At 35.9% G+C, this 18,739-nt stretch overlaps 1 protein-coding gene across 7 annotated transcripts in view; it reads left to right on the forward strand.

Moving 5' to 3' along the window:
* The window catches only part of AHI1 (Abelson helper integration site 1), an 83,868-nt gene that overhangs the window by 62,182 nt on the left and 2,947 nt on the right, over positions 1 to 18,739 (forward strand). For 5 of the 7 annotated variants that reach the window (XM_021540648.2, XM_021540652.2, XM_021540650.2 and 2 more), the window contains 4 exons: positions 2,551 to 2,616; positions 4,927 to 5,089; positions 6,506 to 6,606; positions 16,935 to 17,014. In XM_021540648.2, the coding sequence (XP_021396323.2) occupies positions 2,551 to 2,616; positions 4,927 to 5,089; positions 6,506 to 6,606; positions 16,935 to 17,014 (410 nt within the window). Of the gene's footprint in view, positions 1 to 2,550; positions 2,617 to 4,926; positions 5,090 to 6,505; positions 6,607 to 16,752; positions 17,015 to 18,739 lie in introns of those variants that run through there. The other 2 variants (XM_031504370.2, XM_077782201.1) reach the window with 2 other exon arrangements.

Genomic DNA, 18,739 nt, shown 5'->3' on the forward strand with positions numbered 1-18,739 from the left:
AATTGATAAAACTTGATGTGACAATGTATCAGGTTACTCTCACATGCAGTGTTCTCTTTTGTATCAGCATATTGAAACATTTTTGTTTGGTTTTGAGTTAGAAATGTCAAGGGTATGTATCTAAGTAAGTGGGTTAGTCATGGATAACCAGTGTGATACTCCATGGTGTAGAACTCTGCATCAACTGATGGATCTATTTATCTTCCTCTGAGGATGTTCCTTAATGCTGAAAGCTGCTAACAGCTTTGTTCAGCCACAATCAGTGTGACATGGCACACTTTTTCAGCAAGCATTTTGTTTCTGTTTCTCACAGAGGGTCTGCCTCCCAAAAAGACCAACTCCTCAGGACAAAGCTATAGCCCCACATCTGTTCCAGTGCAGGAAAAGGATAAGATAGTTTCCATCCTGCATGAAAAAAGGGAGATATTAATATTGTATTAAGAAACATGTATTCATACCCTTCAATATGCCTGTTGCTTTTTTCAAAATCCTGAAAACATGCCTTAATCTTGTGACACAGCATTTAAAAAATGATACTTCTAAGCTGAAAGGCTGCTAGTTTTTGTTGGATGTTTCTTGTGGTGTAACTGGTACTTGGCACTGTTGAGGAATGGCTTGGCACTACTCGAGGGATGGCAGGGCACAGCAGAGTGGATGTGTGGTAGGCAGCCATGTCAATTGCCCTTAACAGCTGGAGGTAGAGGTGTGTGCAGCTGGTGACATACTCGGAGCACCTCTTCAAGAGGTCTTTTTGGATTGTTGTTGCATTAAAAGTTTAAGGCAGTGTCTGAGAACATTCGGCATAGTCTCAGGGTGACTCATAGATGTTAGCTTGTTAATTTCCACACAGCTTGCTCTACTCGAGCTGTTCCCGAGTGTTTGAGAGCCACATAAATACTTTATTAAAAAATGAGAGAGAGACAGATTGAGACACAATAATGGGGCAATATGAGTACCTGAACTAGATACCTAAGTAATGCTGCTAATAATTCTGATGAATCATTTTTGAGCAACAGGAGGCACTCCCATCCCACAGGCTAAGCACTTTGCCTGCACAGTTCTCTTAAACTTGAGAATGGAAAATGAGAATTAGCTAAAACCTGTACAGCAGTGCTGACTACCAATAGACCACTGAACAAGCAGTGTACTCTGAACTGCAGTTCCACCAGTCTTTGTTCAAAATTTGTTTATCAAATCAGGCAGTTGCACTTCATTTTTTTTTCCTTCTCTGCATGTACATAATTATTCAGAACTCTTTAGGTGGTAGGCTTAGATGTTCTTGTAGATGATAAGAACTGAGTGCAACTGTTCACTTTTGTACTGAGTTCATCTGTAATTGCTGTGTGTGTAACTACTGTGACAGTACCAAAACAATCTGGAGGCTGGATGGAGTTCAGGATAGTCAGTGATTTCTTTCCCATATGGGATAAGCCCAGCTAAGTTATGGAAACCGCACCGAGGGCAAGAGTGCCTGTTCTCAAGAATGGCATTTATTCTACTGAGGATTTGCAAGGATTTTTGCTGTAATTTGTAATGATGTTCTTTGGACCACCATAATAAAAAAAATTAAAAATTGCAAACACTGAAAATAAAAAGAACAATACATTTTAGATAGATTTTTTTAAAAGCAGAAGAAGAGAAAGAAGTTTGTGAAAAAGATATATAAAGGAGTGGCTGTAAAATATTAAATAGGTAAAGTATGTTGGATTAAAATTTTCAGGTTTAAATGGTTATAATGCAGTATATCTGTTAGAGGTGGAAATGTTTACTTCACAAAACACACATTTAATGCTTCTAAAATATTTTAATTGCTGTGTAATATTTCTGTTCTGTATAATAGTGTGTATCCTTTGATGCACACAAAATTGAGGGGAAATTGTTTCCCCTTTGTGAAGATAGACCATTGAAAAAAAAATTAAGTAACACCAGCAAAGGACTTCAACCTCTTCCCTTTTTTTTTCCCCTAGTCTGTTGTTCCTCTACTAATTTTCATAATTTTTCTATTCTAAATCCTCTTTAGGATTTAGATTATTTGATTATTTAACAGAAATAATTTTTTTTAAGGTACAGGCTTCTCCTGATTATTGCAATATATATCTACTATTCTTTTGAATTAATTGAAAGTCTGAACTGCAAGGGGTAAGGAAAGAACAATTAGAATTAAAGTACTGGTTATTAAGAGCAACCTAAAATTCTCCATTATATGGAAGTGACATTTTTGCATACTGGTTCAGAGCTAAAGTTCACTGCAACAACTTCTTAAAAATCTGCTGTAGTGTTCTCAGTGCAGACAAGCTTGGACTGCACAGTCTTAAGTCCAGTTGTCTCTTTAGAGTGGTGTACATACTTGAAAAATTTAATATAATTTTTTAAACATCTACCAGCCAATAGCCAATATTACTCAGTGTTGCTTAACATCACTTCTGCTTTTTCTTTTTCAAAAAAGCATTTTGTTGCAGATAATTCTTACTGTCTTACAGGAGAAATGAAAATACAATCATAGTTTAGCAAAATACTTCATATTAAAATGAAAACAACTTATTCTTCTAGAATGATGACAGCCTGACTGCACTGGGAGTGGGAGGAGGAAACAGTTGTCCACCCGGGCAAGAGACTGTAAGTATTATGTAATTTTTTGCAATATCTTCTGTACCTGTTATATTGTATCTGCTTTTGAAAGCATGCCTTTTTTTTTAGCATGATCCCAAGGACATTTTTTTTTTCTACCATAGATTTTGTAATTCTTACAAAGATGTTCATAACTGTGTAAATACATTACTTCTGGGTTTACATCAGTCTTGAAAAACAATATTGTAAAATTTTGTTGAATGTAGATTTTTTTTATTTTTTACTTGGACATTAACCCAAGTAGAACATGACAAATTTTTAAATTTTACACCAGCAGAAAGACCACTGTTTTGGGTGTAATTGTGAGTGGTTTACATTCTTCTTTGTTTCTGAAATGCATTTCTTATATCCTGTTATGGTCATTCTTCTGATCATATGTTGACAGAGAATATAATGGCAATTTCCACATTTTATTTAAATTGTCATTATTTAAATTGGCGTACTAAACCAGTTGTATTATAGAACACATTGGTATATTAATTTCTTATTTCTGAGAGATAGTGGGATTTGTTTGATTGGTTTGAACTGTTTGTGGCAGTTTCCATGTGACTAAATTTTTGTAATTTTTTTTATAAAACACAACATTTGTACCAGAAGTATAGTGCAAAACACACTGCGAAACAAAGTAATTTTTGCTCTGCCTTTCATTGTTTTTCATGCTGCCAAATAATTAATGTTGCATTCCTACATTCCTTTTTGGGTTTTGGGTTTTTTTACCTTAAGTGACCTCATGGTTTTCATGAGAATGCCACTTAACTGAAGTGGGCACTGTTAGAGCACCTCTTACTGGACATGGGCATGGTGTTCATTAGTGTGGTTTAGTTTGGTTCAGTTCTATAGTTCATATTTCTGTACTGCCAACATCACCTGTAATTACTGTTGGCTTTCCTAATGCAGGAAGGAGAGTTTATGATAAAACACATTTCATGGTTTAGCTTCTTTATATAAAAGCTTCAGGGCTACTGAGTGCATATTTAGGTAAATTTCCTGTCTGCTGTAAACTATGCTGATACTAATTCTTTGGTGCTGACCAGCTTACAAAGCGACCGCGTAAAATTTACAATGGTAGAATCACTTCCATCTTTTCCCATTCATAACTGATTTAATCTATTTAATTGGTGACATGGAATTATGAAAATACAAGTGATATTGGCTACATTTTTACACACGCAACTTGCAGGTGACCTTGCTCAAAGCAGAAACACAAATATAAAAAGCACTGTGGAAGTCAGCAGTCTTAAAATTTAAATGCATGCATGAGTAATAAAAAAGAAGGATTTTTTCCTATCCGTATCATTATAACTTTGCTGTCTCCTTCAATCCTGTTACCCTTCCTATTGCTCCTAATGATCCCTGTTTCTGACCTCTACTTACAATTTAGTAGAGGAATATGAGGTGAAGATTGTAGGTATGGAAGCAGCATTCTGTTTGTAAAATAGGTCATAATTTTGCTCTTCACTTATGATGAGGGAAGTGAGCAATTCATTATTCTTTCAGTTAATTTGTTTTCCTTTCATGCTTCTCTGCTCAGAGTTCACTAGGACAGATTTTTATTCATCGGGCATAGGAAATAAATAAGAAACTGTACTTGATATTTTCATATTCAGGTAGAAAGCAGGCTTCCAATAGTTTATTATATGTAGTATCCATGGTCCTGATGACTGTTAGTACTTTTTTTCATAAAACTATAGCTGCGCTGAATTTCACTGTCAAATAGTTTTATTATGTGAAATGGAATATAAATATATTTTTGCAGATATTTATAAAATTGTATATCCAAATGCTTATTGCTAAACAAAACAAATGAAAAATAGAAAAGAAAAAAGAAAAAATGGAGTGATCAAAGCAAAACTTCGCAATGTCTTTTTGTATTAAATTTTTCCTTGGATAAAGCTGTCATACTGTTGAAGTATTTATTCAAACACATATGCTTCATGAGCACACAGAGAATGGGATCTGAAGGTGGTGTAACAATTCTGAGAAAGTGACTCTGTGAAGTTTTTTTTTCCCTTTGCTTCACAAGCAAATTGCTTATAAAACTAACAGCTGCTGTTTTGAAGCTAATCTTAGTGAATTGAATGTTCTTAACCATTTCTGCAATCCCACAGTCCTTTATCTTGCCTCTCCTGCTGCTTTCCCACCACCCCTGATCCCATTAGCAAAACTTAAGGCAGCCTCAGCTTTTACCAAAGTGCAGCTTTGGTTTCAGCTGCTTTTCTGCAAGAGGAAGTGAATGTTGCGCTTTTTTCTCTGTGGCATGGTTGTGATAAAGCTGTGGTGTTCTTATCTCTCTTTTAGGTAGTGGCTCTTTATGACTACACAGCGCATCGATCAGATGAGCTAACCATCCATCGCAGTGACATTATCCAAGTGTTATACAAAGATAATGATAACTGGTGGTTTGGCAGCCTAGCAAATGGACAGCAAGGCTATTTTCCAGCTAATTATGTGGCTGGTGAAAGTAAGTTTACTGCTGTCTTCCTGGTATACCGGTGTGGGTTTAACTGATGCTCCAAGATTTTACCGTGCTGTTCTGCTTATTGTTCTGAAGATAGGAATTTATGTAGTACACACGTGGCATAATGATGACTTATTGTGGTGCAAAAATTGTATTAAGTTAGCTAACCATTGCACTTTCAGCTTATGGAATAAGTCAGCTTATTACTGACTTAATTATCTGTCAGCTGGATTGATCCCTTGTCTCTTTTAAAACAGAGCCACCTAGTTCAGGCCCCAGCTTGGCAATGTTTTAGGGCACAACAGAGCATTTCGCAAATGTCTTGGGCTTTTTTGTTAGGCAATTTCCATTAAATCTAGCTTTTGTACAAACCTTTAATTTTCCCCCTGCTATAATGGAGAATGTTCAGTTCCCAAATATCTGGATTTCAGTATGAAGTTTTAAAAGAACAATAATGGTTAAATCTCACATCTGAGCATTGAAGTTGCTACCAGGTCCTTTTCATAAAAATATTTTTGATTAAACTGATACAGACAAACCTAGATGAATTTGAACAAATAATATAGGAAGCATCCTACGTAGTCCACTGCTGTAAAGATGCTCAGTGTGCTGGTGTAAATATTCAGCTTGTGAACATGGCATGTGGTTGAACACTACAAGAAATTCATTTGCCTTCCTAAACTATCAAACTATCAGTTATACTGGTATTTAGAAATCTTTTAAACCAACATTTCTCAAGATGGTTCCCACATTTTTTAGTTCCTCCCTATATCTTTAAAGTGAAATCTAGTATTTAAGCCTCTTTCCTAAAAAACACTTGCACATAACACTGTGCTCACTTCATGGGGTCAATTAAAGTTAGATTTACTATGCCCTTCCCTATTGTCCTCTCCTTGTACATCTTGTGCATTTTTCCCTGCCTTTCCTCCTCGTAAGATAACCTGGAGAGAAGTCTGAAAGAAGAGTCTTCTGTGAGGGCCTTAAAAAAATGTTCAGAAAAACAAACAAAGACAAAACCTAAATTAAATTTTTGAGGCATTTGTCCAATTGTGAAAAAAAAAAAAAAAATCTCTGGTAAATAATTTGCTATTGCAGTTGATGATCATCTTAGTGAATCAAAAAAATATGTAAGTTACATTTGTTAAGTATCCACTACTTCCTAACAGTATGGACTTCGTTCTTAGGTAAATGTTTGAATGCTTTTATACAGTAATCAATATATAAATCACATTTAAATCTTAACTTGCTAGTATAAATAAAGGTTTATGGGAGAAGTTTTCATAAATTCTCATACAACATTTACCTTTAAACATTTTTTACCTGCTTTTCTTCACATCCTCGTTTTGGAATGTAATGTCATGGTGGTTCACAAATTCTTTCATAGCTCTAATCATGGCGAATTATGGTTCCTCTTTTCAGAAGAATATGAAGAACAGCCTTCAGGATTAATACCAGATTCTGCTCCTCTCCTACCAGAAGGACCAACAGAAGCAGGGGAAGGTTTTCTGACACTACATAAGGTAATAATTTGAGAAGGAAGGATTCTGTAAGTATAGGTAGGTGTCCTTTGTATGCCACATGGACTGTATTAATTTTTGATCTTTTATGTAAAAAATTATTATGTGTAGATCTCATTCCAGGCAAGCAGGTATATTTTCAGCAGAAGTTTAATATTTATCTTGTGTGGAATCAGCTGTTCCATTATGTGGCAATTAAATATCCTGCTTGCTTCCACCATACTAATGGATGGCAAATCTCCCATTGACTCCAAGTTTTCAGGAGTTATGTGTGTGTAAGCATTCCTGTTTCTGTGATTTTTGTTACTCAGAATATACAGAAGAAAAATAAACAGGACCCACTTTTTAGTCCAGGAAAAAAAAAAAATTAGACATTTGATTTTTATGGATTGGGTTTGGTTTTTTTTCCCTGGATTTTAAAGATTCCACTATATGCAAAGCAGGACAGTTGACTCTCAGTTCTTCAGGGGATTGGAAATTTTGCATGCTTATGCTTCCCTTCTGTGAAATAAGATGAAGGTTGTCTTAAAACATGGGATACCTTCTAGGACAAAAAAGTACTTAAAAATTAGTTCAACAACTGTTAGAATTTAAGAAATTTTTATTTCAAAATGTTTCTATCCTTAATAAGTGTACTTTCCACAACTGTTCATTTTCATTTACCGAAATGGTACTAACACAACTACTTTAAAAGTGTTGTTCAGATTTCTTTCAAATTATTTGACTTTTCCATGTGCTTTACTAAAATTGCATCTAATATTTTTTGTCTGATTTGTAAGAATGTAACAAGTATTCTTATCATTTGAGAAGTCCTCAGAAGATGCATTTAATCTTTGCTCCATAGTGTATACAATCAGAATTATTTAGGCTGGAAAAGACATTGCAGTGTCCAAGGCTGAAACACTCAATACTGTTTCAATTGACCTTTTTGGTGCAGCTTCTGTTTTTAGTAGGTGATTATAGAGAGGTAGCATTTAATAAATTATTGAGAACAGATTACTCACCTGGCAATCTTGTTGAAGCCAGCTGTCTTTTGAAGCCAACTGTATAAATCGAATTACTAAGTGTTTTGTTCCTTGAAAAATGGAATTAATCACTACACTGAGTAGTAGTAATTAATCTGAACTATCCTTTACCTCTTTGTAGCTGAGAAATTCCTAGGCAAACCATTGTCCAGGAAATACAAGGGTGTACTACTTAGAGATGCTTATGTAAAGGCAGACTGGAATAAATATAGGAAAAATACTTTACTGAAGATTTCTTTAGTATATTGTCTAATGGCTAGAGGCAAGGAAGATATCCCAGAGGATGTTTTTGAAATCACCCAGTTTCACCCATACCTGGATTAAAAGAGAGAGAAGTGCTGGTATATTTATTTTTATTAGACTTGGTCATTGTTATCCATATGGTTTTTTTGTGTTTTAGTCTGGTAGGAATTTAGTCAATTTACTGTATTACAGTACTTTTATGTACACCAGCTACTGTTACTAATATTTGCAACCCATATTTGTCGTTCAGCTTCGTGAGAAGCAACATTTGATTAGTTTTGATTGCTTAGAATTTCTCAAGTGTCCAGGGCTGACATATTTTTTTAACACTACTTTTTAATTACTGGTAGTACTTGTTTTAGTAACACTGAGTTTTAATATTATTTAATTAAAATGCTCTTAAATTGAATTCTGCTTGTACCTTGAGTTAAATTAACTGCATATTTAATAATTAATCAGAATTTTGTAGTAGTCTACATAGTCTACAACAAAGACATAATGAATCAAGTGTACAATATCAGTCTAAAACCAAGCAAATACATTGCTTTTCATCTTACACATCAGCCAAGGGTAGTACAAAATCATAGAGTCTAGAGGGAAATTGTGAAACAGATCCTGGAAAAACTATATAAGGGGATATACATATGAGATTAAACTAGTAAAGAATGAGCAGTGGAGAGAGCATACAAAGTAGTACCTGATGTGAAGTCAATGCACTCTTCTTTCTTTACTTTTCTTTCCTTCTGCTGTTAAACAAGAGCAGGGAGCATTAATCTGGAATGGAACACATCTACTATTGGTAGAAGGAAATTTTTGTTTATGCCATGCTTAGTTACCCTGGTGAACTCAACTACTACAAGACACTCTTATATATAAGAGTGTGTATATATATATATATATATATATATATATACACTCTTATATATATATATATATATACACTCTTATATATATATATATATAAGTATATGTACTTCACTTAGGAATTAATTGCTTTAATAAAACTTTTTAGTCTGCGGAAAAGACTGAGATTTCAAAACAATTTGAATGACTGGGAAACACAATTTGGAGGATTTTTTTTTAATTTCAAGTCAAATCAGCGCCCTATAAACCATCAAGAAGATAGTGAGTTTATCCAGATGATGAATCAAATCTCTGTAGGACTTATGATGCCTTGAAATGTAATAGATTTACAAAAGCTGCAGAGTTCTGCATTGAAGAAACAACTTGTCATTCAGCTGTTTGCCAGAATGAATGAAGGTTGTACAGGGCTTTAGCTTTAGGCAATACCAGAGACTTCAGAGACAAAACTGCTAAGATGACCACTGAGGGGGCTCATCGGTTATGGCAGTTCCTGTCTTGCAGCAGTGACACAGCAACTTTTCTTCCTATTCCTTTCACTTTTTTCAGTATAAGACCTGATGAAGGGAACTGCCAATTTCCTTTATATGGGAGATAAGAAAAACTTAGTAAAACCCTGTGTTTTATTAGAGTTTTTTTGGGGTTTGTTTTTTGGTTGGTGTTTTTTTTTTTTTTTTTTTTCATTGGCTTTAGCAGAAAAGCTTTTATCTTTTTAATCCAAAAATATTTATTGAGTAATTAGGTTGTTGCTTAATACTTAGCTATACCTAGGTCTGCTATATCTAGTGTTCTTTCTGGGTTTTCTTGAAGATTACTCAAATGTTTAGCACTGTTAAGACTGCAAAACAGTTACTGTGAAAATCATCCTAGCAATTACTTGTGAGATTTTGGTACTGTTCAAGACTAAATAAGGCACTTAAAATGTTGACTATAACTATGGTTTTAATTACTGAAAATACCATATAGTCTAATTAAGAATAGTTTTCCAACTGCAGATATTACACACACATACCTAGGTAATCGTCAGAACTTTATGAGTGAATAAAGTGGAATTATTAACATTAGAAGAGGGTGTAATACTTAAGATCCAATATTAAGCTTTGCAAATAATTTCTAAAAAAGGTTTAGTTCAAAGAACTTTCTTTCAAAATACTTTCTACCATCAGTTTTGCATTCATAACAATAATTTTATGCAAACCTTGTTTTCCTGCCTTAGGAGTTACTTAACTCCTGAGCCACAAAATTAGGTCATAATCATCTTTAATTACAACATGCATGTAAACTGCCAATTGAAATTTCATGGAGTGAAGTTCTCGCTGCACTGAGGAAGAATTTCAAGAAATAGAGATGGACTTAACAGCTGGCTGCTCCAGTTAATATGTTGTTTTCAGGTTCCTTAAGATGAAGGTGGAAAGGACAGGAATTCAGTTAGGGTTCTATTAGAAACCATAGTGTGGGTTTTGCAAAATTTTGGCCAATCAGAAACATTTCAAAGTCGATAGTGTGTCTTTTTTTGTTTTGTTTTCTTTTTTTCCAGAAATTTTCTGCTGGCTATAAGATCTTGTGAACATGTTCTATAATTCAATAGCCTCGCACTCACTACATGAAATACATATAACTGGATTCTGAATATTAAGTATGCAATGCTATGTTTCATAAGAATAGTAGGAATTAGTAATAGACAAAACAGTAAATTTTAAACTTCCATTAAAAGTGTAAGGAAGTATTCTTTCTGGTATATTTATATTTAGAAAATGATGTCAAGATGTAAACAGAAAAAAAAGAAAAGGCTTACTGGCAAGAACCACATTATTATTGCACAATTTGAATAATCTACCCAAAGGTCATCAAAACTTGATTCCATGTATATTTAAACAAAGTTGGGGATTATCACTGTTCACATAAATAATTCATGTAGAGGAGGTCCTTGTCAGACTTTGTGAATACTTAGCCCAGTGTGTCTTAAACTAACCTGCCAAGCAATTGATGCTTTTCCCCTGAGGTTGGGCTGTTTACATGTGGGTGATTTTGTGGGCTTCAAATTTATTTATTGAATCTAAAAATTTAAAAAGCATGTAAAGCTTGTTCCATATTTCAAAAACAATAGCTGGAATTTTTTTCTATTAGTTTCATCAAACACTTTTATTTTATAGTTTGTACTGTTTCTGTTCTCTCCAGTAATGTTACCTTTCTTCAGGTTACTGAGGAGCACTTCAGAGACTGATTATCTTTTAGGAAGAGGAGGAGGAAATAGGAAGATGTGATTATGCTAATGAGGGAAATACTAAGGAATTAATACAATGAAACTTGAAATAAATAGTGCTGAAGACTTTTGGCACATCATGAAATCTGTTAATTTTCAAAGGTTCAGGGAGATAGCAGAAAAAAAGTCGTTTTCAATTGAATTAGAATGTATTGTAGTGAAGTTCATAATTCTGGGCTTCATTCCTAGCTAATATGATTACAGATCTCTCTTTCTGAAGGTATTGATATCTGAAGGTATTGACATGCTTTTCTAGAATCAATCTACAAAGCTACTATGTAGTCTTCCACATATATTGTTTAATAGCATTATAAAATACATATTTCTTTAGAATTCCTACTTTTGAAGTAGTAATTACTTTGTTCTTTAAGAAATCATTCATCTGAAGGAAATGTTATATTGGCACCATGTATGAGGAATAGGTCATTTTTCTTAATCTTTACACAATATTAACATAATTTAGCTTTTGAGTTCTTTAGTTTCCTATTTCTTGGTACTCTGTTTTTTCCTTTAAAATGCAGTTTGTACTATTTGAGACATGTGAATGAATGTGAAGGGGTTGGAATGGACCTTAAAGATCATCTAGTCCCAACCCACTCTGTCATAGGCAGGGACACCTTCCACTAGACCAAGTTGCTCAAGGCTTTATCTGACCTGGCTTTGACTACTCACGGGTTGGTGTATCTACAACTTTCTTGGACAACCTGTTTCAGTCTATTTCCACCCTCACAGTAAAAAATTTCTTCCTAATATGTAACCTGAATTTCCTCTCTCTCAATTTGTACCCGTTATTCCTTGTCCTGTCATTACAGGCTGTTCTGGGAACAGCACACCTCAGTTCAGTGCCCCCACCGAGGCTCTCCCAATCCACACACCACTCACTCTCTTGCTCCCGCTTGCTCCTCCTTTTCCACTGCACCAGAATGAAGTTGAGAATTGGAGGCACAAAAGGTGAAGATCATGAGTTGTGATAAGAGAAATTTACTGTAAACAGCAATGAGATAAGAAAATTAACAGTAACGTCAGCAATGTTAATAACAAAAATGTACAAAAGAGAGAGTGATTCACATCCAAATATGCTCTTTGTGGAGCCTGCTACAATAAATGAGTGCCAGATGGCTTCTCACCAAGTTTCGGACTGGAAGGAACATCCTTCTCCAACAGAGTCCTTTTTCCCCTAACCTGGCAATGATGTGAGGTCCTATCACATCTGGGTCCTGGCTGTACCCCTCCCAGCTATTGCACAAATTTAACCCTGCCTTGGCTGAAGTCAGGACACAGGAAAAAAAAGTCCCTCTTCAGCTTCTCTGTAGGCTCCCTTCAGATATTGAAAGGTTGTGAGATCTCCACACAACCTTCTCTTCTCCAGGTTGAACAGCCCAAATTTTCTCAGCCTGCCTTCACAGGGATGGTGCTCCAGTCCTCTAATTAACTTTGTGACCTTCCTCTGGACTTGCTCCACCAGTTCCGTGTCCAGAACTGGGCACGGCACTGCAGGTGGGGTCTCACAAGAGCAGGGTAGAGGGGCTGAATCACTTCCTATGACCTGCTGGCCACACTCCATTGGATACAGCCCAGGATTTGTTTGGCCTTCTGGGCTGTGAGCACACATGGCTGGGTCATGTTGAGCTTGTCATCAGCCATCACCCCCAAATCCTTCTCCACAAGGCTGCACTCAGTCACTTCTCTGCCCAGCTGTAGATGTGTCTGGGATTGCCACAACCCAGGTATAGGGCTTTGTACTTAGCTTTGTTGAACTTCATGAGGTTTGCATAGACCCAGCTCTCAAGCTTCTCGAAGTGCCTCTGGATGGCATCCCTTCCCTCCAGTGTGTCAGCTGCATGTGCAAGTTGAATTACTCTTTCTTAAGCATGTGTGGTGCTACTTTATTTGTGTTCTGTCTCAAGAAATATTTACACCTGTGTCTATTGTATTACTTGAGTCATTGAAAGAGAAGGTATCTGGTTTATAAGCAAATTAATACCTGTTGGGGGAAAAAAGAAAAGGTGACATTTCATGCATAGGTGTTTACTGTAGGTGACCTGTCTGTTTAAAGATAGGAAGAATGAGGCTGAGCCACTGAGTTGGTCAAGCAGAACCAAAAATTTTGTTATGTGACATATTATCTCAGGAGCAAGCTAACCTCTCCCTTCTCCATTTTTCTCCTTGGTTCCCCATGGCCTCTTTCTGAATAAAATTGAACTTTTTTATGCAAATGTTAATGCAAAGCTGTGATCCTGTATAAATTCCCAGAGGCCAAATTGTTAAGACTGAAAACAGGTGTTCTAAACCATACTGCTTCCATCTGAAGTATCTTGTCTCCACTCTTCCTCCTCCTCCTCCTTCTTTTATTATCCCTCAGAAACTCACATAGTGGATTTGATTTCTGAGATGCAGTATTTGCTGATGTTAAGCCATTACTACAGTTTTCACCCAACAGAATTTTCCTTTTATGCAAAAGAGACAAATCCATGCCAATGTCTGTCTTGTATACAGAGTTATGTTCTTCTAGATTCTCTCATCTAAGCTAATACCTTTAGATATAAGGGCCAGAATATGGTCAGTCTGATTTACATAGGCTTGTTCTTTAAAAACACTGAAGAGGGGGAAAAGCAATTGTAAGTTAATTGCATTTTAAATAGGAAGGTCATGGTAAAATAAGTACATGTAATTCTGCTAGCAGATTCTGCCAGTTGTTGATTTAATGGGGAAATGTGTGGACGGGTGCAGAATAGCAGGGAAGAAAATGATGAGTGAGGTGTGGTGTCACATTTCTCCTGAACTTGACTTGTTAGAACAGTTTTGACAGCAGGCATTGGCATAGTTCTGGGTAGTTAAATATGTGGCTGTGAATCTTTTATCCATGGACTGCATAATAGAAAACAAGATACAGACTTAGTACTGAGTGTAGTGTCCTAAGCACAAGCACAGAGACATGTTCATTCTTGCTATCTGTGATCCAATGAGTTTTTAATTAGATGAAGTTCTGTAGAAACAGCTTTTATAGGAGAGTTCCTCTGTAGGCTATAGAGCAAACTCATTTACTATCATGGCTTGAATCATCTGAATAGATTTCCTGCACCACTCTATTCTGTTCATCCACCTCCTAATCTGCCAGAGAATCTCTGCAGACCAGTCTAAGGGACAACTCTGCACAGCCTAGAGGAAAGCACCACCAAAAACATAGATTTGGGATGGTACTATGTCCTTAGTGTTTCCTTTAGATGCCCTCTGCTTCAGGTTCTTTTAGGAAGTGTGTTCTGAAATACCTGATTGCTCCCACAAGTTGTGGAGGTTTAGTGCACAGGTTTAGTGCTTGATTTACTGCTGTGGATTCTATAGCAGGGATCAGGAACTTGATATGCTTTTGTGTATTTTGCCTTTATTTATATTGCTTTGGTTGCTCCTTATGTGGTAGCAAGAGAGAATGTTAAGTATGAAATGAAAGAGCTGTAAAGCAAGCAAGCCCTTTAGAAAAGGAAAATATGTACTTTATTACAATTTTCATTTCTATGATCGTAAGGCAAAAAAGACCTTTAGAAAATCCAAGCTTCTACAGTTGACATGAACTAATGTTCTCTTCTTCTGGTGGGTTATATCTCTCAAACAGGGGGAGAATTAGAAGATGGCAACAAAATTGAACACCATTGGTGGCACTGTACAAATGAGCTAATTTTTGTACTGTGTTCAGTATTTGTTCTTGTGAATAGAAAAATATTCAGAAGTGTCCGAAACCTTAGGGTGTTTTTCTTTAAAACAAACACTGCCCTAATAATGCGATATTAACAATGTGATCTGGAGAGTGTCATGGCTCACACCATGCCTGTTCCAGTGCCAGCTTTACTGCATCTTAGTACAGAGGCAGTGAGGATAGTGCAGAGCTGTTTGGACCTTCCTGAAAGATCTGCCCATGATAACAGGTGGTTGAGAGGTTTAGAAATGGACAAAGATGAGATCAACAGCCTCCTCAACTCCTCCATATTCCAGCCTTCCCTGGCTTACTCCTTACATTGACATGTCCTTAGTGAGTTCCCAGTGTGTGTTACCACACCTCCTTTGCCAAAGATCTCCTGCATGTTTTCCCAGGCTCCACTTCTTCCTCCGGATGCTTCGTTCCCTTGTTTCACCAGCTCCTGCACTGTCTCCTTGCATCTGCCACTGATCCCCTCATTTCTTCAGTACTGCTTTTTTGTACATCACTAGGATGGGAAAAGAAGGTCAAGGAGTAGGCTGAAAGGGACACAAAGGTGTGTGGGACAGACAAAAGGAGATAGTGGCAGCGAGATCTGATTCATAAAGATCTAGTGTCTAGTTCCTCCTTTGTTACATGCTTGAAAGTTTGTAGGAATGAAATAAGAAAGTTGTCAGAAACAGTACTGTGGAATGTTGGGAGTCTTGTTTCCAGATCTAAGAATTCTCATGAGTTGCCACGTGAGATGAACAGCTATTCAAATCTCTCCAATTGTATGCTGCTCTTTCCTGGGTACTCATACTAAAAACCTGTGTTTTAGTATATGAAAGGCTATGTGATGAGTTCTTTTTACAACAGATCATAAGAATTTTCAATTATGTAGCTTAATTTAGTAGATACTTTAAGCTTCTAAGTTTAAAACAAGGATAATTTTCTATGTTTAGGTGTCTGAAAATATTAAAAATCTTAGTCTGTTTTTTGTAAGAGGTCAGTCTTCTGTAGCAGAACACTAGGGAATTCTACTCTACTGTTCTTTGGAATGGTTCATATTTGATTATAGTATTAGTATTGTGAGAAGATTCTGTAATATATATTCAAAAATGTGGGTAAAAATGGTTCAACACCATTCACAAAGGATTTTCTGAAAAAATACTTTGTTTTGACTGTAAGCAGAATGAATTCATGATTGTCTATGGCAAGGAACCACAAGGTTATAAATGCTGAAGGAAGTATTAATTACTTGGAGTCATTCCCTTTACAACACTCCCTTGTATTTTTCATATCAGTGGCATTATACTTCCTTCTTTTGTGTTTACTTTTACCATTGACTTAGTCTCAAGTTTATTACTGTATTAACAAGGATTTTGTGTGTGAAGTAGATGATTTTTCTTCCCAGCCCTGCCAATGCTACATTATTGTATTCTAATAGACTGACTTTTGTCTAAACTAATCCAGCAATCTGTGTTTTTACAGCAGACTAATTCTAATGACTAATGTTTGAACATGGTTGTTGTGCACAGTGTAAACGTGTGTATTCAGTAAGTCATTGGGAGCTTGATCCTGTTTATTCTAAGTCAGTAGAAAAATAATATTAAACTGATAAAATAACCTGTCCCTGAAGACTCAGGAAGGGCATTCACATTTCCTTGTGGGAATTCTTTCATTAAGTTTGAGACCCTTTAGAATTAGGTTTGTTTGTAGAGGGAGCAAGTGGTATAGAGACCCTCTAATTACTTTGGAAGTGAGAGAATCTACCTTTCCAGATTCGGGGAATCTTTTTAGCCCTGAACTACAAAGTAACCTGGAGTGATTTGAACTGCTTTTGAATGAAATGTGCAGACTTAAAAAAGACAGATTTTTCTTGTGAAAACTTTTCAATAAGAAGGCTTTATAGCATTCTGCTTTTGTACTTCTAGAAGCACAAATAACAATTCTTTTAAAACAATATGTGTTTTAAGCTGTCTTCAAGCAGATTCACAACCTCTTGTTTCTACACTTACCTGAAAACTGACTTTTATTTGCAAATAGCTTTTTTTTTTTTTTTTTTTTTTTTTTTTTTTTTTTAGCAGGGCGCTGTTTCCTTGTTTGTAACCACATAGGAGTTAACATTTTATGGCTGATAGACATTCTTTTTCAAATGAGGTATATTCTCTCCTTATTCAGGAAGCTGGTGGGTTTTCTATGCACATGTGTTGGCTCCGTTTTCTGTTGTCTTTTTACCTTCCTGCTTTTATTGTCTCTTTTACAGATGTCAGCAGTCACCAGTAAGTCAGGGGACCTGAAGTTTATCTCCAGACATGACACAGATAGAGACTCACCTGCAACACAGTAAGCAAGAAATGCTTAAATCAATTTTCAGTGTTATACCTACAACTGTTGTTTGAAAACTGTGAAAAATGTTGGAAGGGTTGATTTTTTTTTCAAGCAAAACAAGAAATTACCCTTAGGGTGATCAGTGGGAGGGTGTTTCACACCCAAAATGTGAATGAAATAACAGTTCAAATACAAATGCACATCCCCAGAAGAGCAAGGACTATAATGTACATGGCAATCTAAATTCAGGGATATGTGGTTGCTCACTAGCATCCCTTAGCTATGTATTAAGATTTATTGTTGCAGACTAAAAGCTATTTTTGCACCTTCTAAAAGTTAATTTATGTAAATTCCAAAAGATTTCACATTCTAAAAAGATTACAGCAGCACCTTTAATAATGACACTTGCATTTCTTAAAAATCGTAGCTCTCTGTTGTGTGAAAGCTGTAAGCAGATAAGATCTCAGCATTTTGAACAGGAGCTTCCACAATATCTTTAGCTTTTTCAACCATTTTTGCTTAAAAAATTGATATCTAAAAATACTTCCCACATTTGCCATTGTTATCTGTCACCTAAGCAAAGTTATTTCACTGATCATTTGCCAGACTGGTTCCCTCCTCATATAAATAATATGCATTATGCTGTAGATGCAGATACATACCTCATTTGAACCTGCCTTTAAATCTGAATTTTGTATCTCCAGCTGTATCTAGAATTGAAAATAAACTGTGAGTGGAAAGTTTAACCCTCAAGCATGATGAGGAGTGGGCTTTACAACTACACATTGACAGAATTCAGTGTTGAATTTTGGACACAACTATTCTAGTAGTATATACATTAAGGAAGGAAATGCCTTAAAAGCACAGTTACTGTGACGGTTGACACAGTCTGTTAGAAGTCAGTATAAAAAATTTGGGATAACTCAACTCCATTGATAGAACTTCAGGAAACAATTACTTTGAGTGACCTTTCCAGGGCATCCACTGAAAAATGTGGAACCACAGAATTAAAATGTGGAATCACAAATTATTTAAGAAAATTCAAGAATTTTGAGTCATTGCAAATACAAATTTTCATTTTCATTTAAACTAGAGCTATCCTGACAAGATCTCACACTTAAGGAGTAGAGTCCTATAATCACTTCAGTTACATTTCAAAAAGGTGAGAGAAGGCACCTATATGCTCAAATCACTGGAATGTGCTCCCTCATCCTAAACTGTAGGGAGCAGGAGCATCATGGAGATTCCAGTCTGAAATCATGCATGCTCCATGTCATAGCACTTCAAAGCAGTGACCACATGAACCAGTTTTTTTCCAGAAAAGACCCCAAGCTGTTGCCTTATTTTGAGAGCTAGGGAAAAGATCCTCTGACACTGCTGATGCTACTAGTGTGAAGAACTATCAATATTTTTGTTTATAGGTATTTATACAGCACACATCAGATAATAAAACAGCTCAGAAACAGGGCTATTTTTCATGAAAACTCTCACTTTACTGTTACCAAAAACATGACCTGCCAGGACTCTAGTTTTCTCGCTCACTGCAGTCAACGTGTCTTGAAATATCCTTAAACATTTACATACATGCAAGTGTTGCCATCTTAACTGGAAGAGGTTTTTATTTCAGCATCTAACAGCAATATCAACATGACTTGAGATGTAGTCCAATCTGTACTTAAATAGTTGTTCCACCTAAAACATGCTATTACTTTCCTGTTTTCTGTGAAAATACACTTAGCA

Source organism: Lonchura striata, chromosome 3 (assembly GCF_046129695.1).
Source record: "Lonchura striata isolate bLonStr1 chromosome 3, bLonStr1.mat, whole genome shotgun sequence".
Taxonomy (NCBI): domain Eukaryota; kingdom Metazoa; phylum Chordata; class Aves; order Passeriformes; family Estrildidae; genus Lonchura; species Lonchura striata.